Source organism: Mus caroli, chromosome X (assembly GCF_900094665.2).
Source record: "Mus caroli chromosome X, CAROLI_EIJ_v1.1, whole genome shotgun sequence".
NCBI classification, from domain to species: Eukaryota; Metazoa; Chordata; class Mammalia; order Rodentia; family Muridae; genus Mus; species Mus caroli.
In genome coordinates, this window is record NC_034589.1 from 45,417,330 (window position 1) to 45,430,664 (window position 13,335).

The following is a 13,335-nucleotide window of genomic DNA, read 5'->3' on the forward strand; positions in this document are numbered from 1 at the left end:
AAGAGAGGCCCATTGGACACACAAACTTTATATGCCCCAGTACAGGGGAACGCCAGGGCCAAAAAAATGGGAATGGGTGGGTAGGGAAGTGGGGGGGAGGGTATGGGGGACTTTCGGGATAGCATTGGAAATGTAATTGAGGAAAATACGTAATAAAAATATTAAAAATTTTAAAAAAAGAAAGAAATTAGGCAGAACGAGAGGGATGGCTCAATAACTAAGAGCACTTATTGTGAGATCAGGAGGACCAGAGTTTGGATTCCAGCACCTATGCTACAAGCTGGGTTTCTGACACACACATGGAACCACAGAGCCTAGGAGAGCAGAAGACAGAAGGATCTGTGGGGCTTGATGGCTTCTGGCCTAGATTCAGGGAGAGACCTCATCTCAAAGAAATAGGTAAAGCAAGACACCCAGTGCCATCTTCTGCTCTCTGCATGTGCACAGGCAGTCCCCACACGTGTGCATAGACTCATACACAGACATACATACATACTTACATATGGAAATAAGGAAGAAATAAATAAACTAACTTTAAAAATTAGCCCAAAGAGCAAGAAACCCAATCAATAAGTGGACAAATGAACAGGTAATTCTCAAATGCACAACTGGACAATAAGTGCATGAAAAAAATTCTTGAGTGCAATGCGCACCGCCACATTCAGCTCTCATCATAGGCTTGATTCACACTTCTTTTCTGCCTGTGGTGCTTTGAATAAAAGAAGGTTCTTATTCTTTATCTTTAGCCATTGTATTACTTCTTTTTCCATTGCTGTGATAAAACACCATGACCAAAAGCAATTTCAGAGGCATAAGAGTCCACCATGGGCCAGGCACTGATGATGACCACATTTAATCCCAGTACTCTAGAGGCAGAAGTGAGTTTGAGGCCAGCCTGATCTACAAAGCAAGTTCCAGGACAGCCAGGGCTATACAAAGAAACTCTGCCCAAAACAAACAAACAAACAAACTCAGCGTCCATCATGGCAAGGAGGCATACTTGCAAGCAGCAGACACGGTAGCAGGAAGCTTAGAGCTCACATCTTCAGAAACAAGCAGGAGTCAGTGAGGGCAAACTGGATGGAGGGTGAGGTATACACTCTCAAAGCCTGCTCCGAGTAGCATACATACTTCCACCTAAAACCCTAGAAACAAAATTGCCCACTGGGAATCAAGCGTTCAAATCCTGGAGCCAATGAGAACCTTCTCTTATTCAAAGCACCACAGGCAGAAAAGAAGTGTGAATCAAGCCTATGGTGAGAGCTGAATGTGGTGGTGCACACTGCACTCAAGAAGCATTGGCAGGAAGACGCCATGATGCACACTGCACTCAAGAAGGACAGGCAGGAGGACGTCACAAGCTCCAGCCCAGCAGCCTCATCTACACAGAGAGGTTATTTTATTTTATTCTTTTATTGGATATTTTCTTTATTTACACTTCAAATGTTATCCCCTTTCCCGGTTTCGCCCCCTCCCAGAAACCCCCTATCCCATCCCTCCTCGCCCTGCTTCTATGAGGGTGTACCTCCACCTACCCACCCACTCCCACCTCCCCACCCTCGATTCCCCTACACTGGGGCATCTATCGAGCCTTCACAGGACCAAGGGCCTCTCCGCCCACTGATGCCTGACAAGGCCATCCTCTGCTACATATGCAGCTGGAGCCATGTGTAAAGCACCAAAATTTTGTCTTGTTCTGGTCAGAATGAAGAAACCATAGACAGATCACTACAGAGAGTCCTAAGCACCATTTTCTACTGCATCATTTACCATAACAGTGCATGCAATCAGCCTTGGTGTCTGTCAGCAGGTGAGTAGATAAAGAAAATGTGTTGTGTAGACACAATGGAGTATTGCTCAGCCATTAATAAAACCATGTCATTTTTAGGAAAGTGGACAGAACTAGAGATCATAATGTTAAATAAAATACAACAGACTCAGAAAGAAAAAAATTACATATTTATTATCGTGTGGCATCTTGAATATAAAGAAAGACATGAAAGCAGAAAGGGGATTACTGGGAATGTAGAAGGAAATCAGGGGCAGGCAGATAAGAGAGAACAGGATCAAAGTATGGATATTTATACATGAAACTGTCGCAAAGAATCTCATTAATTTACACGGTTAATATATGCTAATTTAAAGAGATTTGGCCCATTTATTTTAATATTAAAATGAAAATTAAAAGTGCCAAGAATAACCGAGACGATCTCAAAAAAATAGAACAGTATTGGCAGGTGGATTTGATTTGGGGCGGAGGGGGGGTGGTTCTGGGCAAAGCTAAAGAGCAGGTGGAGAAACTAAAGAAAGGCAACAGGTCACTGGGTGCCAGTAACAGTGACCATGCATTGCAGTGCTACTCTGAGGCAATTAACCTAGGTTCCCAGAACCACCTGCTGCGCAGCAATCCCAGCTGCAGCCTATGCCAAGAAAGAGGACTACCAGAAGAAGTATAAGAGTGTCAGCAAAAATCAATTATCAAAACCTGGTTGGGAAAAGAGCTACTGGCCAAAAGCAGCAACTCATGAGCTCTTTTCTTACGATGTGTGGATGTGTGTGCATATGCTGTGTGCATGCTTGCCCATCCACAGAGATCAAAGGAAAAGATGGAATGTTTCCTTCACCTTTTACTTTATTTGAGGCAGTCTCTTGTTTGCAGTTGTGTGAGCAAGGATGGTTGACCTGCAAGCTTCTCAAGACTATCCTATCTCATTGTCCCATATTGCTCTATGCCTGCAAGCCTCTAGAAGTCTCCTATCTCATTCTCCCAATTGCTATATTCCTGCAAGGCTCTAGGAAGCCTCCTATCTCAAGTCTCCCATCTTGCTCTATCCCTGCATACCTCTAGGAAGCATCCTATCTCAGAATCCCATCTTGCTCTATCCCTGCAAACCTCTAGAAGTCTCCTATCTCATTCTCCGATCTTGCTCTATCCCTGAAATCCTCTAGAAGTCCCTATCTCATTCTCACATCTTGCTCTATCCCTGCAAGACTCTAGGAAGCATCCTATTTCAAGTCACCCATCTTGCTCTATCCCTGCAAGCATCTAGGATAGCTCCTATCTCAGTCTCCCAACTTGCTCTATCCCTGCAAGCCTCTAGAAGCCTCCTATCTCATTCTCCCATCTTACTCTCTCCCTGAAAACCTCTAGGAATCCTACTATCTCAAGTCTCCCATCTGGCTCTATCCCTGCAAGCCTCTAGGAAGCCTCCTATCTCAGACTCCCATCTTGCTCTATCTCTACAAGCCTCTAGGAAGCTTCCTATCTCAAGTATCCCATTTTCCTATATCACTGCAAGGCTCTACGTAGCATTCTATCTCAAGTCACCCATCTTGATACATTCCTACATGCCTCTAGGAAGTCTCCTATCTCATTCTCACATCTTGTTCTATCCCTTCAAGTCTCTAGGGAGCAACATATCTACAGTCACCCATCTTGCTATATCCCTACATGCCTCTAGAAAGTGGCCTATCTCATTCTCCCATCTTGCTCTATCCCTGCAAGACTCTAGGAGGCTTCCTATCTCAGCCTCCCATCTTGCTCTATCCCTGCAAGCCTCTAGGAAGTCTCCTATCTCATTCTCCCATCTGTCTCTATCCCTGCAATCCTCTCAGAAGCCTCCTATCTCAGACTCCCATCTTGCTCTATCCCTATAATCCTCAAGGAAGACTCCTATCTCAGACTCTCATCTTGCTGTATCCCTACAATCCTCAAGGAAGCCTCCTATCTCAAGTCTCTCATATTACTCTATCCCTGAAAGCATCTAGGATGTCACCTATCTCAGTCTTCCATCTTGCTCTATACCTGCAAGCCTCTAGGAACGTCCTACCACAGTCTCTCATCTGGCTCCTTCCCTGCAAGACTCTAGAAAGCCTCCTACCTCAAGTCTCTCATCTTGTTCTATCTCTGCAAGCATCTAGGATGTCTCCTATATCAGTCTCCCATTTTGCTCTATCCCTGCAAGCCTCGAGGTAGTGTCCTATCTCATACTCCCATCTTCTCTATCCCTACAGGACTCTAGGAAGCCTCTTATCTCAGACTCCCATCTAGCTCTATGCCTGCAAGCCTCTAGAAAGTCTCTTATCTCAGAATCCCATCTTGCTCTATCCCTGCAAGCCTCTAGAAGCCTCCTATCTCATTCTCCCATCTTGCTCTATCCATGCAAACCTCTAGGAATCCTCCAATCTCAAGTCTCCCGACTGGCTCTATCCCTGCAAGCCTCTAGGAAGTCTCCTATCTCAGACTCCCATCTTGCTCTATCTCTACAAGCCTTAGGAAGCCTCCTATCTCAAGTATCCCGTTTTCCTCTATCACTGCAAGGCTCTAGGTAGCATCCTATCCAAATCACCCATCTTGCTTTATCCCTGCAGGCCTCTAGGAAGCCTCCTATTTCAGACTCCCATCATGCTCTATCCTGGAAAGCTTCTCAGAAGCCTCCTATCTCAGATTCCCATCTTGCTCTATCCCTACAAGCCTCTAAGGATCCTCTTATCTCAAGTCTCCAATCTTGCTCTATTACTGTAAGCCTCTAGGAAGTCTACTAGCTCAGACTTCCATTTGATTTATCCCTGCAAGTTGCTACGAAGCTCTGATTCAAGTCATCCATTTTGCTCTATCCCTGCAAGCCTCTAGGAAGTCTCCTTTCTCATTCTCCCATCTTGCTCTATCCCGGCAAGCATAAAAGAAGTCTACTATCTCAAGTCTCCCATCTTGCTCTATTACTGCAAGCCTCTAGGAAGTTTACTAAGACTCCCAGTTTCTCTATCCCTGCAAGTTGCTACAAAGTCTCTTATTCAAGTGACCCATTTTGCTCTATCCCTGCAAGCCTCTAGGAAGTCTCCTATCTCTTTATTCCATCTTACTCTATCCCGGAAAGCTACTAGAAAGCATTCTATCTCAAGTCTCCCATCTTGCTCTATTCCTGCAAGCCTCCTATCCCGGAAGCCTCCTATCTCAGACTCCCATCGTGCTCTATCCCTGCAATCCTCTAGGAAGCTTTCTATCTCACGTCTCCCAACTTGCTCTACCCCTACAAGCCTCTAAGAAGGTTCCTATATCAGCCCCCATCTTGCTCTATCCCTGCAAGCCTAAAGGAAGACTCCTATCTCATTCTCCTATCTAGCTCTATCCCTGCAAGCCTCCAGGAAACCTCCTATCTTAAACTCCCATCTTGCACTATCACTGCAAGGCTCTAAGAAGCTTCCTATCTCAAGTCTACCATCTTGCTCTATCCTTGCAAGCCTCCTATCTCAGACTCCCAACTTACTCTATCCCTGCAAGTGTCTAGGAAGCCTCCTATATCAAGTCTCCCATCTTGCTTTAGCCCTACAAGACTCTGGGAAGCCTCCTATCCCAAGTCTCCCATTATGTTCAGTCCCTAAAAGCCTCTAGGAAGTCTCCTATCTCAGAATCCCATCTTTCTCTATCACTTCCAGACTCTAAAGAGTCTCCTTTCTCAGTCTTCCACCTTGCTCTATCCTTGAAAGCTTCTAAGATGCCTCCTATTTCAAGTCTCTCAACTTGTTCTACCCCTCCAAGCCTCTAGGTAGTCTCCTATATCAGAGTCCCAACTTCTTCTGTCCCTGCTGGCCTCTAGGAATTCTCCTATACAAGAATCCCATCTTGCTCTATCCTGCAAGACTCTAGGAAGTCTCCTATCTCAGTTTCTAATCTTTCTCTATCCCTGCAAGCCTCTAGGAAGCCTCCAATCTCATTCTCCCAACTTGCTCTATCCCTGCAAGCCTCTAGGAACTTTCCTATCTCAGACTCTCATCTTGATCTATCCCTGTAAACCTCTAGGAAGACTCCTATTTCATTCTCCCATCTTGCTCTATCCCCTCAAGCCTCTAGGAAGCCTCCTACCTCAAATCTCCCATCTTGCTCTATCCATGCAAGACTCTTGGGACCACTTATCTTATTCCCCCATCTTGCACTATCACTGCAAGCCTCCTGGAATCCTCCTATCTCAGACTCCCATCTTGATCTATCTCCGCAAGCCTCTAGGAAGCCTATCTCAGACTCCCATCTGGCTTTATCCCTGCAAGCCTCTAGGAAGTCTCCAACCTCATTCTCCCATCTTGCTCTATCCCTACAAGCCTCTCAGAAGACTCCTGTCTCAAGTATCCCATCTTCCTCTATGCCTACAGGCCTCTGGGAAGTCTCCTATCTCAAGTCTTCCATGTTGCTCTATTACGGCAAGCTACTAGAAAGCCTTCTATCTAAAATCTCCCATCTTGTTCTATCCCTACAAGCCTCTAGGAAGCCTCCTATCTCATGTCTCCCAAATTTTCTCTATGCCTGCAATCCTCTAGGAAGTCTCCTATCTCAGTCTCCCATTTTCGTCTACCCCAGCAAGTCTCAAGGAAGACTCCTATCTCATTTTCCCATCCTTTTCTATCTGTGCAAGCCTCAAGGATGCCTCCTATCTCAGACTCCCATCTTGCCCTATACCTGTAAGCCTCTAGGAAGCCTCCTATCTCAGACTCCCATCTTGATCTATCCCTGCATGCCTCTAGGAAGCCTCCTATCTCAAATCTCCCTTCTTGCTCTATACATGCAAGCCTCTAGCAAACATCAAATCTAAGACTCCCATCTTGCTTTATCCCTGAAAGCCTCTAGGAAGTCTCCTATCTCAGACTACCATCTTGGTCTATCCCTGCAAGCCTCTAAAAGTCTCCTGTCTCATTCTCCCATCTTGGTCTATCCCTGTAAGTGTCTAGGTAGTCTCCTATATCAGACTGCCATCTTGCTCTATCCCTTCTAGCCTCTTGGAAGTCTCCTATCCCAGACTACCATCTTTCTCTGCCCCTCATGCCTCTAGAAAATCTCCTATCTCAGATTTGCATCTTGCTCTATTCATGCAAACCTCTAGGAGGCCTCCTATCTAAATTCTCCCATCTTGCTCTACCCCTGCAAGTGTGTAGGAATTCTCTTTTTTTTTTATGCTTACCATGCAACAAAACCTTTATTAACATTTTTAACAGAGGTTCAGCTATTATTGAAACTTGTAGTTTCTAAACTTAAACTGGGGCAAATGGCTAGAGTGCAGAGTAATGCCATCACTGCCCACTGGGAATGCAGACCGAATAATTAATAGCCACCCCTCAGACGGAGGACCAGGTGCAGGGTCGACTCTTTCTGGATGTTGTAATCAGAGAGAGTGCGGCCATCTTCTAGCTGCTTGCCGGCAAAGATCAGCCTCTGCTGGTCAGGGGGGATGCCCTCTTTATCCTGGATCTTGGCCTTCACGTTCGCGATGGTGTCACTGGGCTCCACCTCCAGGGTGATGGTCTTGCCGGTCAGGGTCTTCACAAAGATCTGCATGCCACCCCTCAGGCGGAGGACCAGGTGCAGGGTTGACTCCTTCTGGATGTTGTAATCAGAGAGGGTGCGGCCATCTTCCAGCTGCTTGCCAGCAAAGATCAGCCTCTGCTGGTCAGGGGGGATGCCCTCTTTATCCTGGATCTTGGCCTTCAGATCTTCGTGAAGACCCTGACCGGCAAGACCATCACCCTAGAGGTGGAGCCCAGTGACACCATCGAGAACGTGAAGGAATTCTCTTATCTCATTCTGCCAACTTGCTCTATCCCTGCAAGCCTCTAGGAAGCCTCCTATCTCAGACTCTCATCTTGCTCTATCCCTGCAAGCCTCTAGGATGCCTCCTACCTCCTGTCTCCCAAATTGCTCTATCCCTACAAGCCTCTAGGAAGCTGGTATCTCAAGTGTCCAATCTATCTCTATCCCTAATATCTCTAGGATGTCTGCTATCTCAGAGTCCCATCTTGTTTAATAATGCAAGTCTCTAGGGATTTTCCTATGTCAGGCTTTCATTTTTCTCTCTCCCTGTAAGCCTCTGGGAAGACTCCTATCACATTCTGCCATCTTGCTCTATCTCTGCAAGCCTCCAGGAATCCTCCTATCTCAGACTCCCATCTTGCACTAAATCTTGTTCCCTGTAAGTCTCTAGGAAGCCTCCTATATCTAGTCTCCCTTCTTGCCCTAAATCTGCAAGCCTCTAGGAATTCTCCTAACTCAGACTCCCATCTTGCTATATCAATACAGGCCTCTAGGAAGCCTCCTATCTCAGTCACCCATGTTGCTTTATCCCTGCAAGCCTCTAGAAAGCCTCCTAACTCAAGTCTCCCATATTGCTCTATCCGTGCAAAACTGTAGGAAATCTAGGAAGTCTCCTATCTCAGACTCCCAACTTGATCAATCCCTGCAAGCCTCTAGGAAGTCTCCTATCTCAGTCTCCCATTTTGCTCCAATATGAAATTCTCTAGGATGTCTCCTATCTCAGACTCCCATTTTGCTCTATCCCTGCAAGCCTCGAGGAAGTCTGCTAACTCAACTCTTACATCTTTCTATATCCCTGCAAGACTCTAGGAAGTCTCCTATGTCAGATTCCCATCTTGCTCTATCCCTGCAAGCCTCTAGAAGTCTCCTATCTTACTCTTCCATCTTGTGCTATTTCTGCAAGCCTCTAGGAAGTCTCCTATCTCAGTCTCCCTTCTTGTGGTATTTCTGCAAGCCTCTAGGAAGCCTTTGATCTAAGACTAACATATGCACTATCCCTGCAAACCACTAGGAAGCCTCCTATCTCAAGTCTTCCGTCTTACTCTATCCCTACAAGCCTCTAGGAAGCCTCCAATCCAAGTCTCCCATCTTACTCTATCCCTGCATGCCTCTAGGATGTCTCCTATCTTGTTCTCCCAACTTTCTCTATGCCTTCAACCCTCTATGAAGGTAACAATCTCAGACTCCCATCTTGCTTTATCCCTGCTAGTTTCTAGGGATTCTCCGAACTCATTCTACCATCTTACTCTATCATTGCAAGCCTCTAGGAAGTCTCCTATCTCACGTCTCCCATCTTACTCTATCTCTGCAAGTCTATAGAAAGTTCCCTATCTCATTCTCCCATCTTTCTCTATCCCTGCAAGCCTTTAGGAAGCCTCCTATCTCAGACTCCCATCTTGTTCTAAACTTGCAAGTCTCTAGGATGCCTCCTATCTCAAGTCTCCCATTTTGCTCTATCCCTGAAAATCTCTAGGAAGTCTGCTATTTCAGACTCCCATCTTGCTCTATCCCTGCAAGACTCTAGGAATTCTCCTATCTCATTCTCCCATCTTGCTCTATCCCTGCAAACCTCTAGAAATCCTCCTATCTCAAACTCCCATATTGCTCTATCCCTGAAAGCCCTTATGAAGCTTCCTATCTCAGACTCCCAACTTGCTCTATCTCTCCAAGCCTCTAGGAATCCTCCTATTTCAGACTCCCATCTTGTTCTATCCTTGCAAGCCTCGAGGAAGCCTCCTATCTCAAGTCTCCCATCTTGCTCTATCCCTACAAGCCTCTAAGAAGCTTCCTATCTCAAGTCTCCCATCTTGCTCTACCCATGCAAACCTCTAGGATATCTACTATCTCATTCTCCAAACTTCCTCTATGCCTGCAAGCCTCTAGGAAGGTTACAATCTCAGACTGCCATCTTGTCTTATACCTGCCAACTTCTAGGGATTCTCCAATCTCATTCTACTATCTTACTCTCTCATTGCAAACCTCTAGGAAGCCTCCTATCTCAAGTCTCCCATCTTTCTTTATCCCTGCAAACCACTAGGAAGCCTCCTATCTCAGGCTCCCATCTTGTTCTATTCTTGCAAGCCTCTAGGAAGCCTCCTATCACAATCTCCCATCTTGCTTTATCTCAACAAGCCTATATGGAGTATTTTATCTCAAGTCTCAAATATTTCTCTATTACTGAAAGCCTCAAGGAAGTCTCCTATCTCACTCTCCCATTTTGCCCTATATGTGCATGCCTCCTGGAAGCCTCCTATCTCAGACTCCCATCTTGCTCTGTCACTGCAAGCCTCTAGGAAGCCTCCTATCTCAAGTCTCCCATCTTGCTCTATCCCTGAAAATCTCTAGGAAGTCTTCTATTTCAGACTCTCATCTTGCTCTATTCCTGAAAGACTCTAGAAATTCTCCTATCTTATTCTCCCATCTTGCTTTATCCCTGCAAGCCTCTAGGAATCCTTCTATCTCAAACTCCCATATTGCTCTATCCCAGCAAGCCTCTAGGAAGTCTCCTATCTCAAGTCTCCTATCTTGCTCTATCACTGCAAGCCCCTATGAAGCCTCCTATCTCAGACTCACAAATTGCTCTATCTCCCCAAACCTCTAGGAATCCTCCTATTTCAGACTTCCATCTTGTTCTATCCCTATAATCCTCTACAGATCTCCTATCTCATTCTCCCACCATGTTCTATCCCTGCAAGCCTCTAGGAAGTCTACTATCTCATACTCCTATCTTTCTCTCTCCTACAGGCCTCAAGGAGCCTCCGATCTCAAGTCTCCCATCTTGCTCTATACCTGCAAGTCTTTAGGAACCCTCCTATCTCATTCTCTCATCTTTCTCTATACCTTCCAGCCTATAGGAACACTACCATCTCAGACTCCCATCTTGAACTATCTCTGTAAGCCTCCTAACTCGACTCTCCCAACTTGCTCTATCCCTGAAAGGCTCTAGAAAGTCTCCTATGTCAGAGTCCCATCTTGCTCTATCCCTGCAAGCCATTAGGAAGTCTACTATCTCAGTCTCCCATCTTGAGGTATTTCTACAAGCCCCTAGGAAGCCTTTGATCTGAGACTCCCATCTTGCACTGTACCTGCAAGCCTCCAGGAAGCCTCCTATCTCAAGTCTCCCATCTTGCTCTAAACCTACAAGCCTCTATGAAACCTCCTATCTCAATTCTCCCATCTTAATCTATCCCTGCATGCCTCTAGGAAGTATCATAACTCATTCTGTCAACTTCCTCTATGCCTGCAAGCCTCTAGGAAGGTTACAATCTCAGACACTGATCTTGCTTTATCCCTGCAAGCCTCTAGGAATCCTCCTATCTAAGGCTCCCATTTTCATCTCTCACTATAGGTCTCTACGAATTGTCCTATCTCAAGTCTCCCTTATTTCTCTATCCCCACAAGCCTTTAGTAGGACTAGTATCTAAAGTTCCCCATCTTGCTCTATCCCTACAAGACTCTAGGAAATCTAGGAAGTCTCCTATCTCAGACTCCCATCTTGCTCTATCCCTGAAAGCCTCTAGGATGTCTCCTATCTCAGACTCCCATTTTGCTCTATCCCTGCAAGCCTCTAGGAAGCCTCCAATCTCAGAGTTCCTTCCTGCTCTATCCCTGCAAATCTCTAGGAAGCCTCCTATCTCAGACTCCTATTTAGCTCTATCCCTGCAAGCCTCTAGGAAGTCTCCTATCTCATACTCCCGTCTTGCTCTATAGATTCAAGCATCTACAGGTTTCCTATCTCATTCTTCCATCATGTTTTATCCCTGCAAGCCTCTAGGAATCCTCCTATATCAAGTCTGCCTTCTTGCTCTATCCCTGTAAGCCTCTACGAAGTCTCCCATGTCAGACTCCCATTTTGCTCTCTCCCTACAGGCCTCTAGCAATCCTCTGATCTCATATCTCTGATCATGCTCTATACCTGCAAGCCTTTAAGAAGCCTCCTATCTCATTCTCCCATCTTGCTCTATACCTTCCAGCCTATAGGAAGCCTACAATCTCAGACACTGATCTTGCACTATCCCTGCAATCCTCAGGGAAGCCTCCTAACTCAAGTCTCCCATCTTGCTATATTCCTGCAAGCCTATAGGAAGTCTCCTTTATCAGTCTCGCATCTTGCTCTATACTTGCAAGCCTCTAGAAATCCTCTTATCTCAGACTCCCATCTTGCGCTATCCCAGAAGGCCTGTAGGAAGCCTCCTATCTCAAGTCTCCCATCTTGGTCTATCCCTACAAGCCTCTAGGAAGCCTCCTATCTCAAGTCTCCCATCTTGCTCTATCCATACAAGCCTCTAAGAAGTCTCCTATCTCATTCTCCCAACTTCCTCTATATCTGCAAGCCTCTAGGAAGGTTACAATCTCAGACTCCCATCTTGCTTTATCCCTGCAAGCCTATAGGAATTCCCCAATCTCAATCTACCATCTTACTCTATCATTACAAGCCTATAGGGAGCCTCCCCTATCAACTCTCCCATTTTCTCTGTGCCTGCAAGCCTCTATGAAGTCTCCTAACTCATTCTCCCATCTAGCTCTATTAGTGCAACCCTCTAGGAAGCTTCCTATCTCAAGTCTTCCATCTTGCTCTATCCCTGCATTCCTCTAGGAAGCCTCCTATCTCAGACTCCTATCTGGCTCTATCTTAACAAGCCTCTAGGGAGTCTCCTATCTAAAGTCTTGCATATTTCTCTATTTCTAAAAGCCTCAAGGAAGTCTACTTATCTCACTCTCCCATTTTGATCTACCCCTGCAAGACTCTAGGAAATCTAGGAAGTCTCCTATCTCAGTCTCCCAATTTGCTCCATCCTGAAAGCCTCTAGGATGTTAAATATCTCAGACGCTCATCTTGCTCTATCCCTGCAAGCCTCTAGGAAGCCTCCTATCTCAAATCTCCCAACTTGCTCTATACCTTCAAGCCTCTAAAAAGTCTCCTATCTCAGACTCCCATCCTGGTCTTTCCCTGCAAGCCTCTACAAGACTTCTATCTCATTCTTCCATCTTTCTCTATTCCTGCAAGCCACTAGGAAGCCTCCGATCTCAGACTCCCATCTTGCTCTATCCCTGAAAGACTCTAGGAAGTCTCCTATCTCAGACTCACATCTTGGTCTATCCCTGCAAGCCCCTACAAGTCTCCTACTTCATTCTCCCATTTTCTCTATTCATGTAAGTCTCTAAGTAGTCTCCTACATCAGACTGCCATCTTGCTCTATCCCTGCTAGCCTCTTGGAAGTCTCCTATCCCAGACTCCCATCTTGATCTGTCCCTGCAAGCCTCTTAAAAGTCTCCTATCTCCATTTCCCAACATGCTCTATTCATAAAAGCCTCTAGGACGCCTCCTATCTAAAGTCTCCCATCTTTCTCTATCCCTTAAGCCTCTAGGAAGTACCTTATCTCATTCTCCCAAAATGCTCTATCCCAGCAAGCCTCTAGGAAGCCTCCTATTTCAGACTCCCATCTTGCTCTATCCCTGCAAGCCTCTCAAAAGCCTTCTATCCTATCTCAGACTTCCATCTTGCTCTATGCCTGAAAGCTGCTAGGCAGTCTCCTGTCTCAGAGTCCCATCTTGCTCTATCCATGCATCCCTCTACAGGTCTCCTTTCTCATTCTCACATTTTGCTCTATCCCTGCAAGCCTCTAGGAATCCTCGTATCTCAAGTCTCCCTTCTTGCTCTATGTCTGCAAGCCTCTAGGAAGCCTCCTATCTCCATCTCCCATCTTGCTCTATCCCTGAAAAATTCTAGGAAGTCTCCTATCTCAGTCTCCCCTAT

At 45.8% G+C, this 13,335-nt stretch overlaps 1 protein-coding gene across 1 annotated transcript; it reads right to left on the minus strand.

Annotated features, from left to right (window-relative positions):
• Window positions 1-6,932: 6,932 nt before the first annotated feature.
• LOC110286587 (ubiquitin-like) lies at window positions 6,933-7,499 on the minus strand. The gene has a single exon (XM_021153040.1). It carries the CDS (start codon window positions 7,322-7,324, stop codon window positions 7,091-7,093), a length of 234 nt encoding a protein of 77 aa, XP_021008699.1. The 5' UTR covers window positions 7,325-7,499; the 3' UTR covers window positions 6,933-7,090.
• Between the last annotated feature and the right edge of the window lie 5,836 nt (window positions 7,500-13,335).